Source organism: Numenius arquata, chromosome 5 (genome assembly GCF_964106895.1).
Source record: "Numenius arquata chromosome 5, bNumArq3.hap1.1, whole genome shotgun sequence".
Lineage (NCBI taxonomy): Eukaryota > Metazoa > Chordata > Aves > Charadriiformes > Scolopacidae > Numenius > Numenius arquata.
Genome location: NC_133580.1, coordinates 54508134 through 54525775, shown reverse-complemented (window position 1 = coordinate 54525775; position 17642 = coordinate 54508134). Strand labels below are relative to the sequence as shown.

Below are 17642 nucleotides of genomic sequence, written 5' to 3'. Positions count from 1 at the left end.
CAATGGGCGACCGATACCCTGCTTAACATGCAAGAAACCGGCCACTCAGCGAGCGCGGGGGCCGGGCCACCACGTGCTGTTGCTAAGCTTCGGCTTCTAAATTGTTACTATAGTGGCCAGCCAATCGGAGGGGACGATGGGGATCTGTCAACATTCCCTGCCCCAGCCAGGGGAAAAGGGGGGGTTGTTCCGGCTGCCGATTGGCCCGGCGGCCGCCGTGCGTCCCGCCCCTGCGCCCAACGGGCAGTCCCCATTGGTCGGGCGGCCCGCCCGTCGCCTGTGTGTCAAATGTAGGTTGAGAGAGGTGCCTTATAACCGGGGGCTTGGAAGTCCCCCCGCGCGTGAACTCGGCGCGGGGCGCGGACGCGGGGCGGTGGGGGGCGAGGGGCGGCTCGGCTTAGCTCGGCTCGGCTTAGCTCAGCTCAGCTCAGCTCAGCTCGGTGCAGGCAGCCATGGAATTGAACTCTCTGTTAATTCTCCTGGAAGCGGCCGAGTACTTGGAGAGAAGAGACCGAGGTACTGGGCGCAGGCGGACGATCGGGCGGTCGGTCGGTCCCCCGCAGGCGCTCCCCGCCGCTCCCGGCCTTTGTTGTGTGGCGGCCGGGCCGGGCTGGGCCGGGGGGACCAACCCCGCGGGGCTGAGCCGGGCTTGGCCAGAAGCACGGCGCTGGGGGAGGAACGGTGCTCTTCTCTTTGCCTTTTTTAAAAATTTTATTTAAAAAAAAAAAAAAATCGGTTATTTTTTTGTCAAGCTCCGGGTGGGGATGGTGCGTGTGTTGCAGCGCTCAGGGTCCCTCACACGTCTCTGTGTGTGGCAGTGGGTAATTGTATGGCAGTGCCCCCCCCACCCCCCCCGCCCCAGCGCAGCGTGACAAGGGTTTGCATGATCCGCCTCGTTTTTCTTGGGCACTCCAATAATCTCCTCATTTCGACACTTCTTTTCTTTTCTTTTCTTTTTTTTTTTTTTTTAACGGTTTACCGAGTTGTTGTATTTTTTTTTTTATTTGTCTCGCTTCTTTAAGAGATGCCAGAATAAAATCCAAACAAATCAACCGGAAAAAATTCTGTTCTTTACCCTAGCGTTCCTGCAAAGGAGGAAAAAAATGCATGGAAAAAAATATATTGCCACTAATGCTGACTTTGTCCCTAGAAGCAGAACATGGCTATGCATCAGTGTTACCCTTCGATAGTGACTATTCCAGAAAGAAAACAAAGGCAGGCACCATGGCCAGAAAATCCCAGAATAACAGGTAATAGACGCACCGCTTTTTCAGAATGAATCGGCAGCTTTTCCAACGTGTCTAGCTTATGTGCAGCGCATACATTTATTAAAAATAATAACTAATCCAGTGTCTTAGTTTCCCCCATCCCGGTAGTCGCCATTTTTCCCCTGGATGGGCTTGGCTCTGTTTTGATCTCTCATATAAACACTGCCACGCGTACACCATCTCCTTAGTACTCACTGCACTTCCAAACCATCCGCCTCATCGCTCCTTCTGCTCCGCACTCACCGACAGTGGCTTTTACTGCAGATCTTAACACCATAATCGCCACCCAGACTTCTCTTTGCATGGCACTAATTTCCACCCCCCCACCCCCCCCCTCCCGGCATTTATTTATAAACCACAGGCAGCGATCCGGCCGCCTCCCCCACCGCAGCCGGAGCAGCCTCCGGTTGCAGCGCGGCACCGGGCTCTGGGAGGGGGAGCGTGTGCGGGGCGTTGGGAGAAGAACCGCTCCTGCACTTGAACTTCTCCTGTAGGTATTAAGTGAGAAGGTGCTGGAGTGAACTTGACCTCTCCGGGGCTTCTGCTGCACTGCTGGGTCGCTTGCCCGCCGCACGTGGATCCCTCAAAGTGCACGGCTCGGTGGTTATTTATCGGGATTATGGTCCGCCTTTTTGTCGTGGTAGCAGTGGTTTTGTTGTTTTCCCCGCAGCCGCTACCTGTGCTGCGATGGCATGAGCGGCGGGAGGGCTGCTGTGCGCAGGCTCTCTGCAGCTTTGTTTGCTGCTGGGGCAGCGGCTGTGTACGTGCAGGAGGCTGTCTTACAGGGACAGTGCCGGCCCCGGCCTGCCTGGGAGCTCCTCCAGCCCTCTGCTCTGCCTTGCTCTGCTTTGCTCTTCCAGGGCTGCTCCGGAGAGGACCGAAGACCGTGCCCAGCTGGGCCTGCTTCGCCCCAGAGCGGGGATGCCCTTCCCCACAGCAGGCTCCGCTCTGCACGGTCGTGGCTGGATGGTGGCTCCTGTAGAATAGCCTAAAATGAACTCGGCTCGCACGTGATGTGTTTTCCAAACGAGCAGCGAGTCTCGGCGGGCCCGCTCTGCTCTTGCTCCTCCAGCGGGCATCCCGCAGGGCAGCAGGCAGCTGGGTCTGCTGGCACTGGGGAGGTGCGGGGCAGAGGGCCAGTGGCCGCTCCTGGGGCACCGGAGGTGCAAACTGAAATCAAAAGCTGACGAGCTCCCTCCTTGAGAAAAACATGAGCTGCTGAGCGCCCTGCTCATGCCTACTGCGGCTGAGCAATGTGTCTTGAAGATAACTGAGGGGGAGCAAATTGTTCCCCTATGCTCGTACTCCAAGCAAGGTAACCATTTCAGCGGGCATTAATTGCAGTACTCCTACATTTTTCTGTTTTAGTTGAATTCTTTGTCTCATCTTGGAGCATAGGGAAGACGTCAGTTCATTTTGAAAAAGAAAGTCATCAGGAGCGGGAGGCGGGTCTTGTTTACTGAGACACTCTGCTCCTGAAGATTTTTAATTATTTTCTTATAAAATATGCTCGCTGCCTTTACAAAAAATTCACAGTAAACCAAGACAGGTCTCATAGGACTTGCAGCTGTAAAACTGCTCATTGAATTGTGCGGATTTCTTCTTTTCTGTCTCTTGCATTCAAGAAATCTGTGTTACTTACAGAGCTATTATTCCATCGTTTCCGTTCTTAGGTCTCTTGTCATCCGCTGCAAAATAGTTATTTGTCTGAACTGTAAGCTGCTTTCAGGAGTTTTTAGGAGAGGATTTGTAATCTATCAAATACAGCAGAATTAAAAGATTTCTGGTTACAGATTTGCTAGCGTTATTAAAGCTTTAACCAGTTATTAAAGCTGAGGCATACACCTCTGCTTGCAGTTACCTTCCTGCTTTTTTTCTGCCTGCAGATTTATGTTTACCTGTTCAGTCTTTCACTTGGATTCTCACTCTGTAGCAGTGGCAACCTTCAAAAATGCCATGCTGTGGTACATGACCTATACATTTACTTACACTTTCTTTTCTTCTAGCTGCAGTGGATTAGGGATGAGTGGTTTGTGTTATGGGACAGGGTAATGTTTGTCAAGAAGCGGTTTCAAGGGTGGCCACCAGCAGGACGGTGCTTTGCCTGGACACTGGGCTTGCTTGCTGGTGAGGGAAACGGATGCGCATTGCTTTAATGCAGCATCCTGCTATTTCAGGGATGGAGGTGCAGCAGCAAGGCCCTGGGGGCACCTCTGCGTTGTACCTACTGACTCTGTACCCACACCTAGCAATCGCTGCTCAGGCTGCCTGCGAGATTAGATTTGAGGGGGAGAAATTATCCTTACATTTGAACATCCAATCTAAAATGCATGAAGTACGCTAGCATCACTGGTTTGTTACTATTTGGAGCTTATAGGCTATAGGCTCTGAGCCCCAGACTAGAGTCTGAATTTTTGATAATACAGTTAAATCTTCCTAAGCAACTCAAAGATTAACCGAGGGAGACGACTGGCCAAAGTTCAGAGGATCTGGAGTGGTTGTGGGTGATGTGAACCACTGGGCAAAGTGTTTGTCCATATTGTTCCACTTTAACCATTTTCCAGACGTGCTGGATTTGGAGCATCAGATGCAGGCAGGCATGATTGTGTACGTGTCTGAAATTTACGCCTTATTATTGTGTTGTTTTTCTTACATATAAAAATATATACTTTAGGTTGAGGAGTAGGAAAGGAGCAGAAAACAGCACGTTTCAGAATTGCAGGGGCTTTGTTGTTGTTTTCATTATCTATTTTTGTATCCTGCTGCTTGCGGCATCTGATCAGATTAAAAAGTGAGATACATCTTTTTTTTCTTGCTTTATGAGCTATACATCTATAAAAGCATGAAAAACATCTTCCTCCTCATTCTTGGAAAATCGGAAAAGAGGAGAGGAGGAGAAAAACTGTCAGATGTGAGGAAGCCTGGTGTGCTCTACCCTTCTTTGTTCTCTACATTCTCCCCCATGTTGCCTGCGGCTGCGGGGGCTGTGGAGTGTACCCCGTGTAGTACCGGGGTGCTGAGCAGCCGGCTGCGGGCCGGGCACTGGGCAGGGATGGATTACAGCTGCCCTGGTGTTCAGCGAGGGCGCTGATGGATGCCTCCTTCTTCTGCCGAGGTGGTGGGTGATGTTCATGTAAGAACACGTATCTTGAGACCTCCGTCCTCTTGTTGAAGGCTGGCGAGGCCCAGACCTGCAGGAGAGTAAGGGGGAGGAAGGCTGCCCGCCCTTTGGACAGGATGCTCAAGTCCAGGCTAAAAGCTTGTCAGCCTCTCGACTGCAATTAAGTGAGAAGTAATTTTGACAGGTTTGGATTCACGCAGGGAAAAATACCAACAGAATTGCATTGAATTAACCAAAATCTATAAGCTTTCTGTCCACCACAGGAATTTAACATTTTTTGCTTTGTCCACTGATAGCTTTGGATCAAAACTGGAAATGAACATTAGCAGTTTGTTGCTAAACAATATTCTCAGCATTACTGGTAGCAATCAGACACAATTTTTAGCCATTTCTTTTTCACTTCTACATTAAAAATTACTTGATTTTTATGTGTTTTCTTCTCACTCAGTTTCCTGTGATGTGCCCTTTCCCATGTTACATGAACCAAACTGCTTTGTTTTCTCTGTCTTTCTGATTTGCCGTTTGTACTGTGTCCTCAGCTGAGATTCAGACTTGTTCCCCTCCAGTGGTTTTGACCAAAATCCTCTGGCAAATGAAGCTGGATTCTTGTTTTGCAAAGAGGACAGGAGATTGGACAAAGGCACAAGATTGACTTTTTTGGGGGGGCGAGGGGGATAAGCCTAGGTCACATCTTCTTGTTACACTAATACTTATCAGGTGCTTGACCACAGTATAATAAATGTCTCCACAGAGCAGTGGCTGTAGTTTCTCAAGCAGTGCCATACAGTCTAATAATTCTTGTTCATGTGTAGTTGGAATTAAAGAAAAGGCATAAACTGAACAGCTGGATTTAGTGCAGTTGTACCTTGGAAATGTGAATAACAAATACTCAGAAGTCCCCCCGAGTTCGCCATTTGATCCAAGGAAATGGAGAGGGAACACGTGTGTGATGTGCCGAGGAGGAATACAATGCAAATCTGAAATTCAGTGACGTTTGCTTGCGAGGCAGGGTACACTGATAGAAAACCACGCCAGCCTGCAGATAACTGGGTTGTCCCGTGCCCTGGCTGTAATGATACCCACCAGGTGCGGGGTGGCTTGAGCTGTGCGTGGGTGTGAGGTGCATGTCCGCCCATGCACAGGGGAGCTCAGGCAGCTGCTTTGACATGAAAGGGTCAGAAATAAGGTAAAAGGAAAACTAAAATCTTAGCGTTAGATGCCAGTCTACTGAGGTCACGGTTAAATTCACTTGCAGAGCAAGGAGTTGGACGTCAGTGGTGCAGTGTGTTTGGCCTGTTAATTTAGGAGCTGGTTTATTGAAGGAAGGGGGAGCAAAATAAATGCAGGTTTATAAATATATCTTCTGTATCTATTAATTAATATTTTTGCTCATGTGTTATATAAATAGACTTGTACTTTGTGCTGTGTTCTGGCAAAGGGTTATATCTAGAAAAAGATGAAAGCTGCATTTGGTGTTTCAAATAAAAACAGAGCCTAATGTCCGAATTCCTCTGTTAATGTTGGCTCATAGTGAGGGTCAACCTGTGGCCTGCAGAGCAAGCCCCTTGCTCCGTGCAGATGTTATTCTGTGCCCACACAAACCAGCTTAGGGATCACAGCCCGATTTTTATTTTGTTTTTCCTTAATTTTTTTTTTTTTTTTTTTTTTTTTTTTTGGTGGGAGGCCGAGAATAAAGCACTGCAAACCAGACTGTGCAGACACGGCTCCTCTGCTTTTTTGCCTGGCTCTCTGAATTCGGTAGATCCCTCTGGGTTTGCTTTCCTAAAGCTGGTGGCAGAGGGACAGCAATAACACCGTGCTTGTTTTTAAAACTGATGCATTTTAGTCTTGATATAATAGATCTCACCAACTGGTCTGTCACCCCTGAGGAACTGCAGTAGGTCTGCAATGCCCAGGAGTTGTAGTGTTCATGCAATTGAGGAAAGCAAATTGCCACCTTATTAGAAGCGTGTTTGGGCCTCACCGCTGCAAACATGTGGCAGCACAAACTTGAATGAGGTACTGGAGCCAGAGCTCTGCATCGAGGCTGTGCCAGGATGCCTGGTTCCCAGATCCCAGCTGAATCTGCAGGGCTGGTTAAATTTTGCTAAGAGGAGAATGCAAATCATTTCTAGTGGATTAGTTCTATACAGACTATTTCTTCGACAGGCTGTAAGTGATGTGTCCAGTTTAATAAAAAAAGGGAAAAAACCCGATGACCCAGGAGCAGTGTACACTGGGCAGGATGTGTATTTATGTGCAGGTTTATTGCTGCAGCACTCCTCATCTTGGGTGATTCGGTTGGTGGGCTGTAATATTTTCAGGCGCATCCCACGGCAGGTTATGTGTGTGGACAGGAAATTCCCTGGAAGCGAATCGGGATCTTTTCCAGCCTTAAGCTGTGTCGCAGTCACATCCAGACAAGACTGCATGTCTGTGAACTGTGTGCTCTTGCGCACTGGCACGCTTGGGAGTGGGAATCAGATGCAGACACTTAAGTGTATAGCACCTTGTAAAATTTTTTGCTCCGTTTGTTCTTGCTCTTTTGGCCTGGACAAAAGGTGAAGTGCAGGCAACATAGTTTGCATATGACCCTCCAAGTGCTGTGTGGCTTTAGATGCAGTTGTGCCTTCTGCACATGGGTTGTACAACACCCTGCTAGTCCTGGTGCAGGCAAGGCTCTTGCTACCGTTCTAAATATTTTGTTAACTAGCCCGCTCTGCTCCCTATAGCGCTTCAGAATGCATTGGCAACCAGTAGCGTATCAGTGACTTGCAGCCTGGACCTGGCTCCCATTAGCCTTGGGGAAGAAGGTTCAGCAGCCTTGCTGATATGTCCCTGCTTTTGTCAGGAGCTGGTGCTGGTTTCCTTCCAACAAGATACAGTGTCTGGTGGGGCAAATGGAAGGAGGAGTAAGGGAAGATGATTTAGTAACCAAACAGGCAGCGTGTCACATGTATGGTGAAATCTCAGCTTGGTACATATGGGCAGTTCCTGATGGCTTACCTGTAAACTGGTAGAAAGTTATTCTTTTGTGGGGGGCTTGTCTTTTCTGGGTTAGTCTTATTATCTCAATTAGTACCTGTCCTAATTGTGATGAATGTTGCATCAACCACATTCTCAAATACGATTACCTAGAAGTCTTCTTTAGGGGAGGGAGGAAGGCGGAAGGGGACAGCATTAGGGACTAATTGTTGGAAGTGGCACAGCACCTTGCAAACTATCAACTGCATTCACTTGGCTCCTTCCCCTTCTTTCAAATCTTCTTTTGACAATTTATTCTCAAAGAAAATCGAACTACTACTTCATAGCTTGTGAACTGCTTGGCATTTGCTAAAGGGATATTAGAGCTGTCTCAGGTCAACAATATAGTCTAAGCAGCAGCAATGCCGATCTCCTCCTTCTGAATCTGTGATGTTGCTGATTTTTTTTTTTTATTGTTGGCTTTTTCCCTTCATTTTTGTCTGAACCTTTTAGTGACACCTTTCCTTCATCACTGCTACCCCCAGCTCCCTCAGGTTTTGCCTTGAGATACAGAACCTAATGCACGGAACTTAAGCTAAATACCAAAGTCTTCCTTCTCTTGCAGCCACTTTTGAAGGCCTCCACCAGACCATTTGACTGAAAACCACAGTCTACATTTATATAGAAGAGACAGATGTACGATATCCAGATATCTTCTTAGTCCAGGCCCACACCTTACGTTTTAATGAAGTAATAAAAGACTCTGTGTTAAAACAGAGGTAGTGCTTGGGCTGCTGGTTTGTGCGTAGACCCATTCTTACGGGTTTTTTCCTTGCTTCAGGTTGCATGAAAAGCAGGAGATAGTTATTCTTGCAATATATTGTGGTGTAGACAGTGAAGGAGAGAATAAATAGTATTTAGAGAGAATATCATCTCTTCTGAAAAGAAACCCAACAAAAAAATAAACCATCACGCTTGTAATAGGTTATATAGCCTGTTCTGCAGATGGAGAAACCTTCAGGTAAATGTCAAAGCTCTCAGTTTTGGTTCCCGGATAGAGCCTGACAGTTGAGGCATTAGTCAGCCTTCCTGCACCTCCTGAAGTGTGTGGCTGATGCCCATGTTTGCACACATAGGTTAGGCTCCTGCGTCCCAAAGAGCTCTATAAAGAGGCACGCATTTGCTGCCGCTCTGTTTGGTAGCTGGCATAACCAGGGCAGGCAGCTACACCCCTCCAAAGCTGGTCTGGCAGGACCAGGTGAACATCAGGGCCACCATTCATAAGCCAGAGGTGCCTTGTAGGTGTGCTGTGCGCAGAAGGACTTCCAGGTGCTCACTGCATCCTCTCTTAACCCAGCAAAATACTCTGTGCAGGCTGAATTTCTTGGTCAGTCGTTCTCCTGCTGGTGCACCGGCCACCATGCATGCTCACGGGTGCTGGGTGTGAGCTCAGCTACAGCAGGCAGGTTGGAATTGGCTTGTTAGAGTGATCGTGTATACATCGTGTGTAAAACTGCCAAAAATTTCAGGGAGATCATGCCATGGAGCTGAATCTAGGCCAGCCTGTATTTCCTCTCTCTGAGAGCTTCCTACGAACGGTGTCTTTGTGCCTTTGACAGGCCCACTGGGGGTGTTTGGGGAGAATGGTTCCTCCTGAACTTAAATTTTCTGTGTGTTTTTGTAAACGTTGGCGGATTTGGCGTAGTGTTTGTCACTTTTCGTGGAGAAAAGGTTTGAGCTATCTCTGTGTGTGTAGGAGTAGAAAATAAAAACAATATTCCCTTATTACAGTCAAATGGCAAAGGCAGTAAATCACAGCAAACCCAGCCCACCTGGACCTATTACTGTAGCACAGAATATGTGTAAAACAGTTTTCGGTGTTCCTGCATTGGTCAGGAGCATGGCATAGTAGAAACATTGTGACTCACTTGATGCAACAAGTTAAAAAATATTGAAATCATGGGCTTTTCAGAAATGTTTACGAGGTAATGATTGACATAGCCGATGCGTTGGTAACAATACTAGGATGCTTTCCAGTGAAGATGGGTTAACATCACTGCTGAACTTTGTACGCATTTGAGTTTTCTTCTACCTGCGGAGGGGCAGTTTGCTTAATTCCTTGCAGGATCAGGAGCTGTGCCGGCCTGAAGTAAATTGCTTGTGGATTTATTCATCGGTTATCTCTTTGCATGAGCTTTGCTTTCTTGTTTCCCCTCTCTGTGGACAGAGAGATTTCGTCATCAGTAACACCTAGGTATGCCGCAGCAACCAGCTGCCTGCGCCTGTGCGGGGAGAGGCAGAGCGGCTTGCCACTGGGCAGGTCCTGCATCTGTGCAGGAAGAATTTCTTACCCTGGGATTTCTCTGCTCACTCGATGGACTGTGCACTTGCACCTCCACAAAGCCGTCTCAGTCAGCTCATCGTGCCCACATGCAGGCAGGGGTTACAGCACGTTACAGGAGAGCTGCTTTGATGTAATCTGCCAGCCGTAAAAGCTGCTGCTGCCTTTGTATTTTTTGATCCTTACGTACTGGCAATGTTTTCAGTTGGGCAAAACTGAAAGTCTGGGAAGTTGCTGGTTTTGAAGTGCTGACAATAACTTCATTTTAGGAAAATTTCTACTCTAAGCTGTGTAAATAAATAAAATTAATATTCCCAGCTGAGGCAATTAAAAAAAGAAATCTTCAAGAAGTTAGGGCTGCCTTCTAAATGCAAAAAACCTGAAGCATTGACTGGGGAGGGAAAAAAAAAATCTTGAATTATAGTAGATTGAAAGAGAATAGCATACTGATGTGGTCATTTCAGGGACCGGCATTTTATTACATTTTTTCTGTTTGTAGACTCAGAAGAATTAAGAGGATTCCTCTCTTTTTGCCATTAAGATGTCAACAGCAACAGCAGTGGTTAGCTGCTGATTTTTTTTTTTGCTTCTCCATGGGCTTGAAAGCTGGCTTTTTGGGTGCTTTTTACTCTTACCTGCTGCCATTTAGATCTTCTAACACTTTCTGCCCCCTCATAATTTTTCTTCACAGATAAAAATCTTGTGGGCTGTTTTTATTACTAACCTGCGCAGTTTTTTATGTCCAATTCTGTCTCTGAATCTATTGAATGTTAATAAATGCAAATTTATTATAATTCCCCCCCAAACCCACGGTTTACTCATGGAAATTAAGTTGATACCCTGAAGTATCTAAGGGATGTAAAAGTGAACCAATTTAACAGCAAAGCTGTTTCATAATCCATATAAATACATGTTTTAGAGAGCTCTTTTGCAACTTCTGCAGGTGTTGGCTTTTAAATATTCTATATCTTGGTATCTGTCCTTTTCTCTAATACTTCTTTTCTCTTTTTAATAGGTCGTCACACAACGAGCTAGAAAAACATAGGTAAGTCTTGAGAAAAAAGCAAATTAAAAGATGTATGGCTGACATTAGATTTACAATGCTTATTGAAGAATATTTTGTTGAAATTGTTTTGATTCTGCACTGAATAGTTTATTAAGTTGGGCTTTTTTTATCAACTAAAATCTAATAGGTAAAATATTATTTGTTTTTTCTTCTGTTGTTTGGTATGCTATTTTTCAAACACCACTGATAATTAGCTTTAGACTGATTAATGCTGTAACTGGTTAACCATACTGTTACTAATAAAGAATCTGATTACAGCAACTGTTTGCTAGAGGTGCTAAATGCTATAAGTACGATCAGAGTATTTTGTGATTAAGGTGGATGATTTTCGGGGAACAATATGTCACACAGGGTTATTCTATGTTTTTTTTAAAGTATGCCTAAAGTGCAGTTAATTTTCATCTTGCATGTAAGTACCCACAGATACGTTTTTCCCCTCCGTCTGCTTCCTTGCTGGTATGTGTCCTGTCCAAAGAGCTGTGTGTGGGATAGAAATCAGCAACTCCTGAGCTGCAGCCCTGTGTATCCAGCGCTGTGAAAAGCTGCACTTACTTACCAAGGACATTTATTAGACCCTGAAGACCTGATTTTTAAAGAACTCATGTTTGCACAGTTTTGGAGGCAGCCTTTACTGTCTATTGTATCTTGTCAGAGTTTGTTTGCAGATGGGCTTTTTAGCTGTAGGAAGTCCCCCGGGGTCTGCCTCTCTGAAAGGTGCACAGAGAGAGCTGCTGGGTGCCAAAGGTGCCCATCTTCACTCCAGCTTTCAGTGCCCCGGCTGGGCAGCACCATGGCACCTTCGCTGCAGGATCACTGCCTTTCACTTACCATTCGGGCAGCAGGACAAACTCTCTTTCGGGTACTTTTTCCTTCTTTTTCGTGTAGCTTGTGGTCTTTTGGGTTTCATGCATCTAAAGAAAGCAAGGGGTGTATGTGTGAAAATGACTTAAACCTCTTTGCATGCTTCTAAATACATGAAACGTGGTTGATGGCACAACAAGATTGGACTCGGGGGGGTTTTTTTGTGTGTGTTGTTCTGTGGCCGCAGTTATGTAGCAGCTAGACCATCACTTCCCTTGCATGCCTACATGCTTTCCTGTAGTTTAATTGTAATATGAGTAAACTATAGCCCTGCCTAATAGCCACGTGGTTGTCCTAAAGATGAGAGGAACTGGGGAAGGCTCAAGCTCACAAACGCAGGCCTGGGCTGCAGAATGCAGTGCATTGGCTGAGGCAGTGAAATCAGCTGGCAGAAGTTCTGCTGACAGAGTCTTCAGGAAAATAACTTCATGCAAAATTGTGTTCCTTGGTCACACTTTTATTTAAAAAAAAAAAAATCTTTAGTCCCAACTGTGCTTTTCTCTCACTCTTTTTTTTTTTTTCCCATCCTCTTTCCAGATACTCTGTTCCATTTCTTCCTTTTCCCCTGCTCCATCATTACTGACCTGTCACCATCTAAACTACGTATTCTTTTTTTTCTTTTTTCTACCAGTCATTTTTATAACCTAAGCATGGAGTTGCATCTTCTTCCCCCTGCTCTGCCTTAATGTGTTTAAGCAGCACAGTAAATGAGGCACAGTAGCATTTGCAGCAGATGCAGGAGCAGAAGAAGGATCTATTAATTGTTCAATCTCTGTTCTCACTTTCAGTTCTGTGTTGTATCTTTGTAGTAGCTGGACCATATAGTCTTTGCCTTGCTAGCTTTTCTTTTTCTGCCATCTCAAGGTCAAAATAGGTAAACTGCAAGGTATGTCTTGTGATTATACAACTAATAATTGTAACCGCTGCTGCTTGCTGTACCTCCTACAGTTACACTGTACTCGAAGCCAGATTTTATTATTCCTGGTGGGAACCTGCAAATTAGTGCAAGATCCTTGTGTGTGCAAACACGGGTTCACAAAAGCAGATCAGGTATGCACAACTGTAGTTAACAAATGCATTGGTGCAAAGGACTCTAATTTTTTTTTAACAACCCCCTCCTCTAGTGCTGTGGGTGTATGAGGTGATAGTACTGATTGTACTGTTTTTCACTCTGTTTTACTAAAATTGCATTAAAATCTACTGAGCATTGTGTAAAGTTTAATGCAAGATTCGCAGCCGTAGTGAGTCCCCGAAGCAGCTGGTCCTTGCAGCAGAGCCTGTCCTCTTCCCTCGGCACTGCCCTGCCCTGCTGGCTGCGAAGCTCTGGATGTTGATTTTGGAGGTGAATCCTTTCCAGGACCAGTGCCTTTGACTCACCACTGCCATGATGCTTCTGGCTGAGATACATGTGGTTATCTCAAAGGAGCCTGTCAAGGAGGAAGAGAGGAGATGGCTGCTCATATCCTTCTCCTTGCCCAGTCCCTCACGTGGTATCTGTGGGCTGGACTGAGCGCTGGAGAGCAGGGAAATGGCTTCCTCATTTACAGGGCCTTTGTGTCTATGGCCAGAGCTCCCACTAACCAAAAAGCCACAGTAGCCGTGTAGTGGTACAGGGGGCTGTTCAGGTTATCCGTTGGTGTTGCACATAAGAGGTTTTATCTCTGGTTTTGACGTCAGTGGGAATGGTAGTGGTTGATCTCTCTGTGTGTGCAGATTCAGACATTTGGCACCACTTCAATTTGCATTTTCTACTGCTGGGTCTCTTTTCTGTATGCTCCTGAGGGGATGCTCAGAGGAAGACAAATGCAAGTAGAGACATAATTCCACCAAAAACTCTTGTTACGTGATAGAATTCAGACTACGATTATAGTAAAGTGATAGCAATTCATACCTAAAATTCCTTTTTTCTCTGCTTTAAGTCTCCCTAGAATACCCTGCTCAGAACTTCCATGTGTGTTCATGATAGTGAAACTGTAAGAACTCATCCCTCTAATGCCGGTCCTGTTTTGGTCCATTCTGATCAAGGTTTGCATCTCAGAGCCATGAAACATTTAGGGGGTTAAGAAGCCCCCTGAATAAAAAGGAGGAAGGTACGAAATCTTCTGTCCTAAGGACAGATGATTAAAATACCTAAAAGATATTTTAATAACTACAGACAGGTCAATCAGAATGGCACACGGATGTAACTAGTTCCTAATGGCAAATATATACGTGTGTATTCATGTATTTATTTTCTGTTATTGTTTCTAGCCTGCGCATTGGCTTTCACAGAGCAACGTAAATATCAAATACATTGGTAATCATGACTTTTTGCAAGGCAGTTTTTAAATCGACTTAACCTGACAGCTGTACAGAGGAATTCAACTTCCATAGTGTAAAAAAAAAACCCTGAGAATCCATGAGACGCTCAAGCTTCTTAAAAAGATGCAGCATAATCTCATTTATTTGCATCAATTTATACTAGTTGTACATTACAATGTAAAGCCCAAGGTATATCCCCCTGGAGATTGTACTGAGATCTTCAAGCTGTTCTGTAAAGGCAGTGAGTCATCTGCCCTCTGCTATTCATGTGTGGACTTGTCCCCCCAGCTTGCGCAGGGCTGCGGGAGGAAGCGACACCTCCCTGCCGTGGTCCATCCTTTCTTGTCGGAAGCAGATGGAGCCCCGATGAGGGATACTGGGACCAACCCATCAGGGCTTCTTCAGTGAGAAAGTAATTTCACTCCTGCCTGGCTGTGAGGAGCTCTGCTGCAGGAGGAGTTCAAGATCTTGTCATTTCTATGGCCAAGTCTTTGAAAATAGCTTGTGAAACTGAATAATTTTAAAGAACAGCTTTTAAGAATTAGTGAGGAAATTAATAAAAGTGTGCCCTGAAATCAGCAAGCTGCATGCTGCTGTCCCCAGGCTGGCACTGTGTGAGCTAATGAGTGCCTTGGCTGGGTGACCATGGCATGGCTTGATACAGATGGATGGTTATCTCCTGCTTCTCTCAAACCATTTGTATTATTCTCTGGTGGTGTTTTTTTTAGTCAAGAAGGAGGGAAGGGGTAGATTAGCAGGGGTAAAAGCTGTTCCACCTGTATTCCACAAAATGGTAAACACCTGGCAAGCAGTGGGAGTATAATTAGAAGAGGGAGATGATGAATGCCTTTGGGCAGGATGGACTGGTGATCTGGAGTGTGGCAGTGCTCAGCAGTGCAGCATCTGAGTTGTAAGTGCTCTCCTGCTTGGAGGAATCAGCAGATCCTGTCTCACGTCCCTGAGCAAAATGCTGTGTCCCTAGTTTGACAAAACCTGGCGAACTGAGCTGGGTGGAGGTTAAAAACCAGGCATTGCTGTTGGGAGAGCTGTGCTCTAGGGGCATTTCCCTGCTTTCCTATGGAAGTTGCTCCGAGAAGTGCACAGGTGTTTAGCTCAGCCACTGGGTGCTGAGTGGGACAGGGAGCAGTTGTCTGTTGTTCAGGGCTCACTAGTTTGTATTGCAGTGAGCCGAGACTGCTGTGGAGATGGCTTGGATCAGCTGAGTGGGACGGCCCTGAGTTTTTAGAAGTACAAGACCAGGTTGGGGAATACATGAGACGTAGTGACTTGCAAAACCTTTTAGTAGAAGAAAATGAACTTTCCTTCTTCCCAACTGAGCCTAATGTATGCATTGTTTACGGCGCTGATCAGGCGGAAACTGAAAGTGTTCCCATGCGTGCAGAAGGCAATACAGTCCTGAGTTTTGGGTAGTGCTTTGTGTATTCTTTAAACCTAAAATCTTGCCAGAAAAAAGGTTGTCATAGTGCATCGTCATGTGTATGAAGCAGATGTCTGTATATAAATGCAGGTTTTGATAAAAATAAGTAAGTTTTTGATGGGAGCATTATGATGTACAATATTAGCTGATAAAGTAAATAGAGTAGGTGCCTCTGAAGTTAAGTTCTAATAGATAACCAGTTTTCTCATGAAAGTAGTGCAGATGAGCTTGTCAGGAGCACAGTTACATTCCTTGGTACATTAATTTCACCCACCAGGGTACTTGGAGTTTAAAGTTTGTATAAGCTGAGAGAGTGCATAGATGGATGTCTTGAAATTGTGTCTGTGGTTCTTCATGTTACTAAATTGCAGGGTTAATGAAAAGCATGTAATCGCCAGTTGCTGATAAACTTGGAAGTCTTGAAACAGAACTGAAAGGTCATTGAAATAACAGCATACCAAAACAATGCTTAATGGTTATTTTTATGATGCCTTTTCAAAATCACAAATTACCATTGCATTATTATGCAATGTAAAGATATAGATGCATTGATCCATCACGCTGAATGGCTACGGTGCAGCCAGGAGCTGAGGAATTCCCCTAACCGGCTGCTGGAGGTTAAGTACTTCCAGGGAGGGATCACCCAGTGTTGTCTGGCTGCTGTGGTTCCATTGGGAGTTTCACCCAGCCTGGTTGCACGCTGCTGCTGCTACTGCTGGGTCCTGCTTCTTGCCGGCACAGAAGGGAGGGGAGCAGCTTCTCCAGCTGTTGGTTTTCCTGACCCAGCTCACTGTCACAGGCACACCTGAAGGCCACTGCAGTCAGAGGGCAGGATCGCTTCTTTGAGTGATGGTATTAATTTACAGTACAGAATAGTACAGCTCACTTCTTTGTTAGTTTAATATTGCTCCTAAGCATCCAGTGTTGGCTGCTATTGCCTGGGGAGTGCTGCACTGGATGGGTCTGACTGACCTGGTACAGATCTCATTGTTACAATGGGTCTATAAAACCTGCTGCCATTTCTAGGGCATGTCTGATTATAAATAAACCATCTAGATAATGTGGCTGCTACATTAGTGGTGGGAACCACCGTGTCTTACTAGCAGAACTTAACCTCCGTGTTATATCTGTTTCTTCTGGTTTTCTTGTCAAGTAAGGAACTTTTTATACCATCCAGTTGGTGTGAAGTGGTTTATTGCAGTTCAAGTGAATTGCAATAAACATACCTTTGCGCCGCTTAAGCAAGGTAACGTCTTAAGAGTCTGACTTGCCTTTGTGAGAAGACAGCTACCATGGTTTAGGCATCAGCTCCTCTTTTCTCCCCAGCTATTACTGTGTCTCTGAGGATGCGAGCTCTAGTGGTCAGGTGAAGGGGGTTGCCTCAGCCAGTGCAGAGGTGAGTCTCAGCTCAAACCCTCTTTTACCTATCATTTAACTGCAAGTTTCCAACAGAGGGGCAAAATATATAGTGACATTTGTGTCTCAAATTGCTGTAATAAGGTTTTTTGTGGAACTTGTTTAGCAAAGTCTGTAAAGTAGTGCACCCACAGAACTGTAAATTTAATTCTGTGCTTTTGTTGAAAAGCATTGTCTGGGTCTGATGAATCCATGGAATAAAAGAAATTAGAAGGTTTAAAGCTTTGCACTGAAACGCTGTTCTTTCCTCAACTTTTTCCTGCCTGTAGGCAGTCAGCAATCGTCCGGACCTGTGGTTTGTCCTGTACTACATGCTGCAGTAGATACTGTAAATGCCTGTGAACTGAACTGCTGTCTTTTCAGTGCACACAGCAGCTCACCTGACTATGCACTCACAACAAAAGTGTCTTCTCACCTGAACTGCTGGTTTGGAAAGAAGGGGTATATTAAGCAGAAGAAACTTGAAAGTTAATCTGCTCGGGAAGTTATATTCCAGGTGTCAGAGATGTACGCAGCCTCGTGCTTTGGATAAAGCTTTTATTCAGCAATGAAAAATGGACTAAAATACAGTCTTGACTAAATTGTAATGTCCTTTTTCCTGCTGAAGTCAGCTTTGAACTGCAGAGCCTAAGTGCAGTCTTGGGTCTGGGCTCCAGAAAGCCATGTGCTTCCTGGCCGGCCAAACAGCCAGCAGAAAGCAGATGGGCGAGAAACCAAGCGCATGCGTTTTTTCCACTTGAATTTGTTCATCCCTCTCTCCAAACAAGTCCATTGTGTGTCGGCCTCTAATGGACTACGTGAAAGGTGATTTATGTTCTCAGCATCTGCTAATTGACCTGGCCAATTCTTACCCGCCATGGTAGAAA

General features: G+C 45.6%; 1 protein-coding gene across 1 annotated transcript in view; it reads left to right on the top strand.

Annotated features, from left to right (window-relative positions):
* Positions 1–337: 337 nt before the first annotated feature.
* The window catches only part of MXD4 (MAX dimerization protein 4), a 41352-nt gene continuing 24047 nt past the window's right edge, over positions 338–17642 (top strand). Inside the window, exons 1-3 of the mRNA XM_074147512.1 lie at positions 338–516; positions 1151–1250; positions 10710–10739. Of these exons, the coding sequence (XP_074003613.1) occupies positions 453–516; positions 1151–1250; positions 10710–10739 (194 nt within the window). The 5' untranslated portion in view covers positions 338–452. The remainder of the gene's footprint in view (positions 517–1150; positions 1251–10709; positions 10740–17642) is intronic.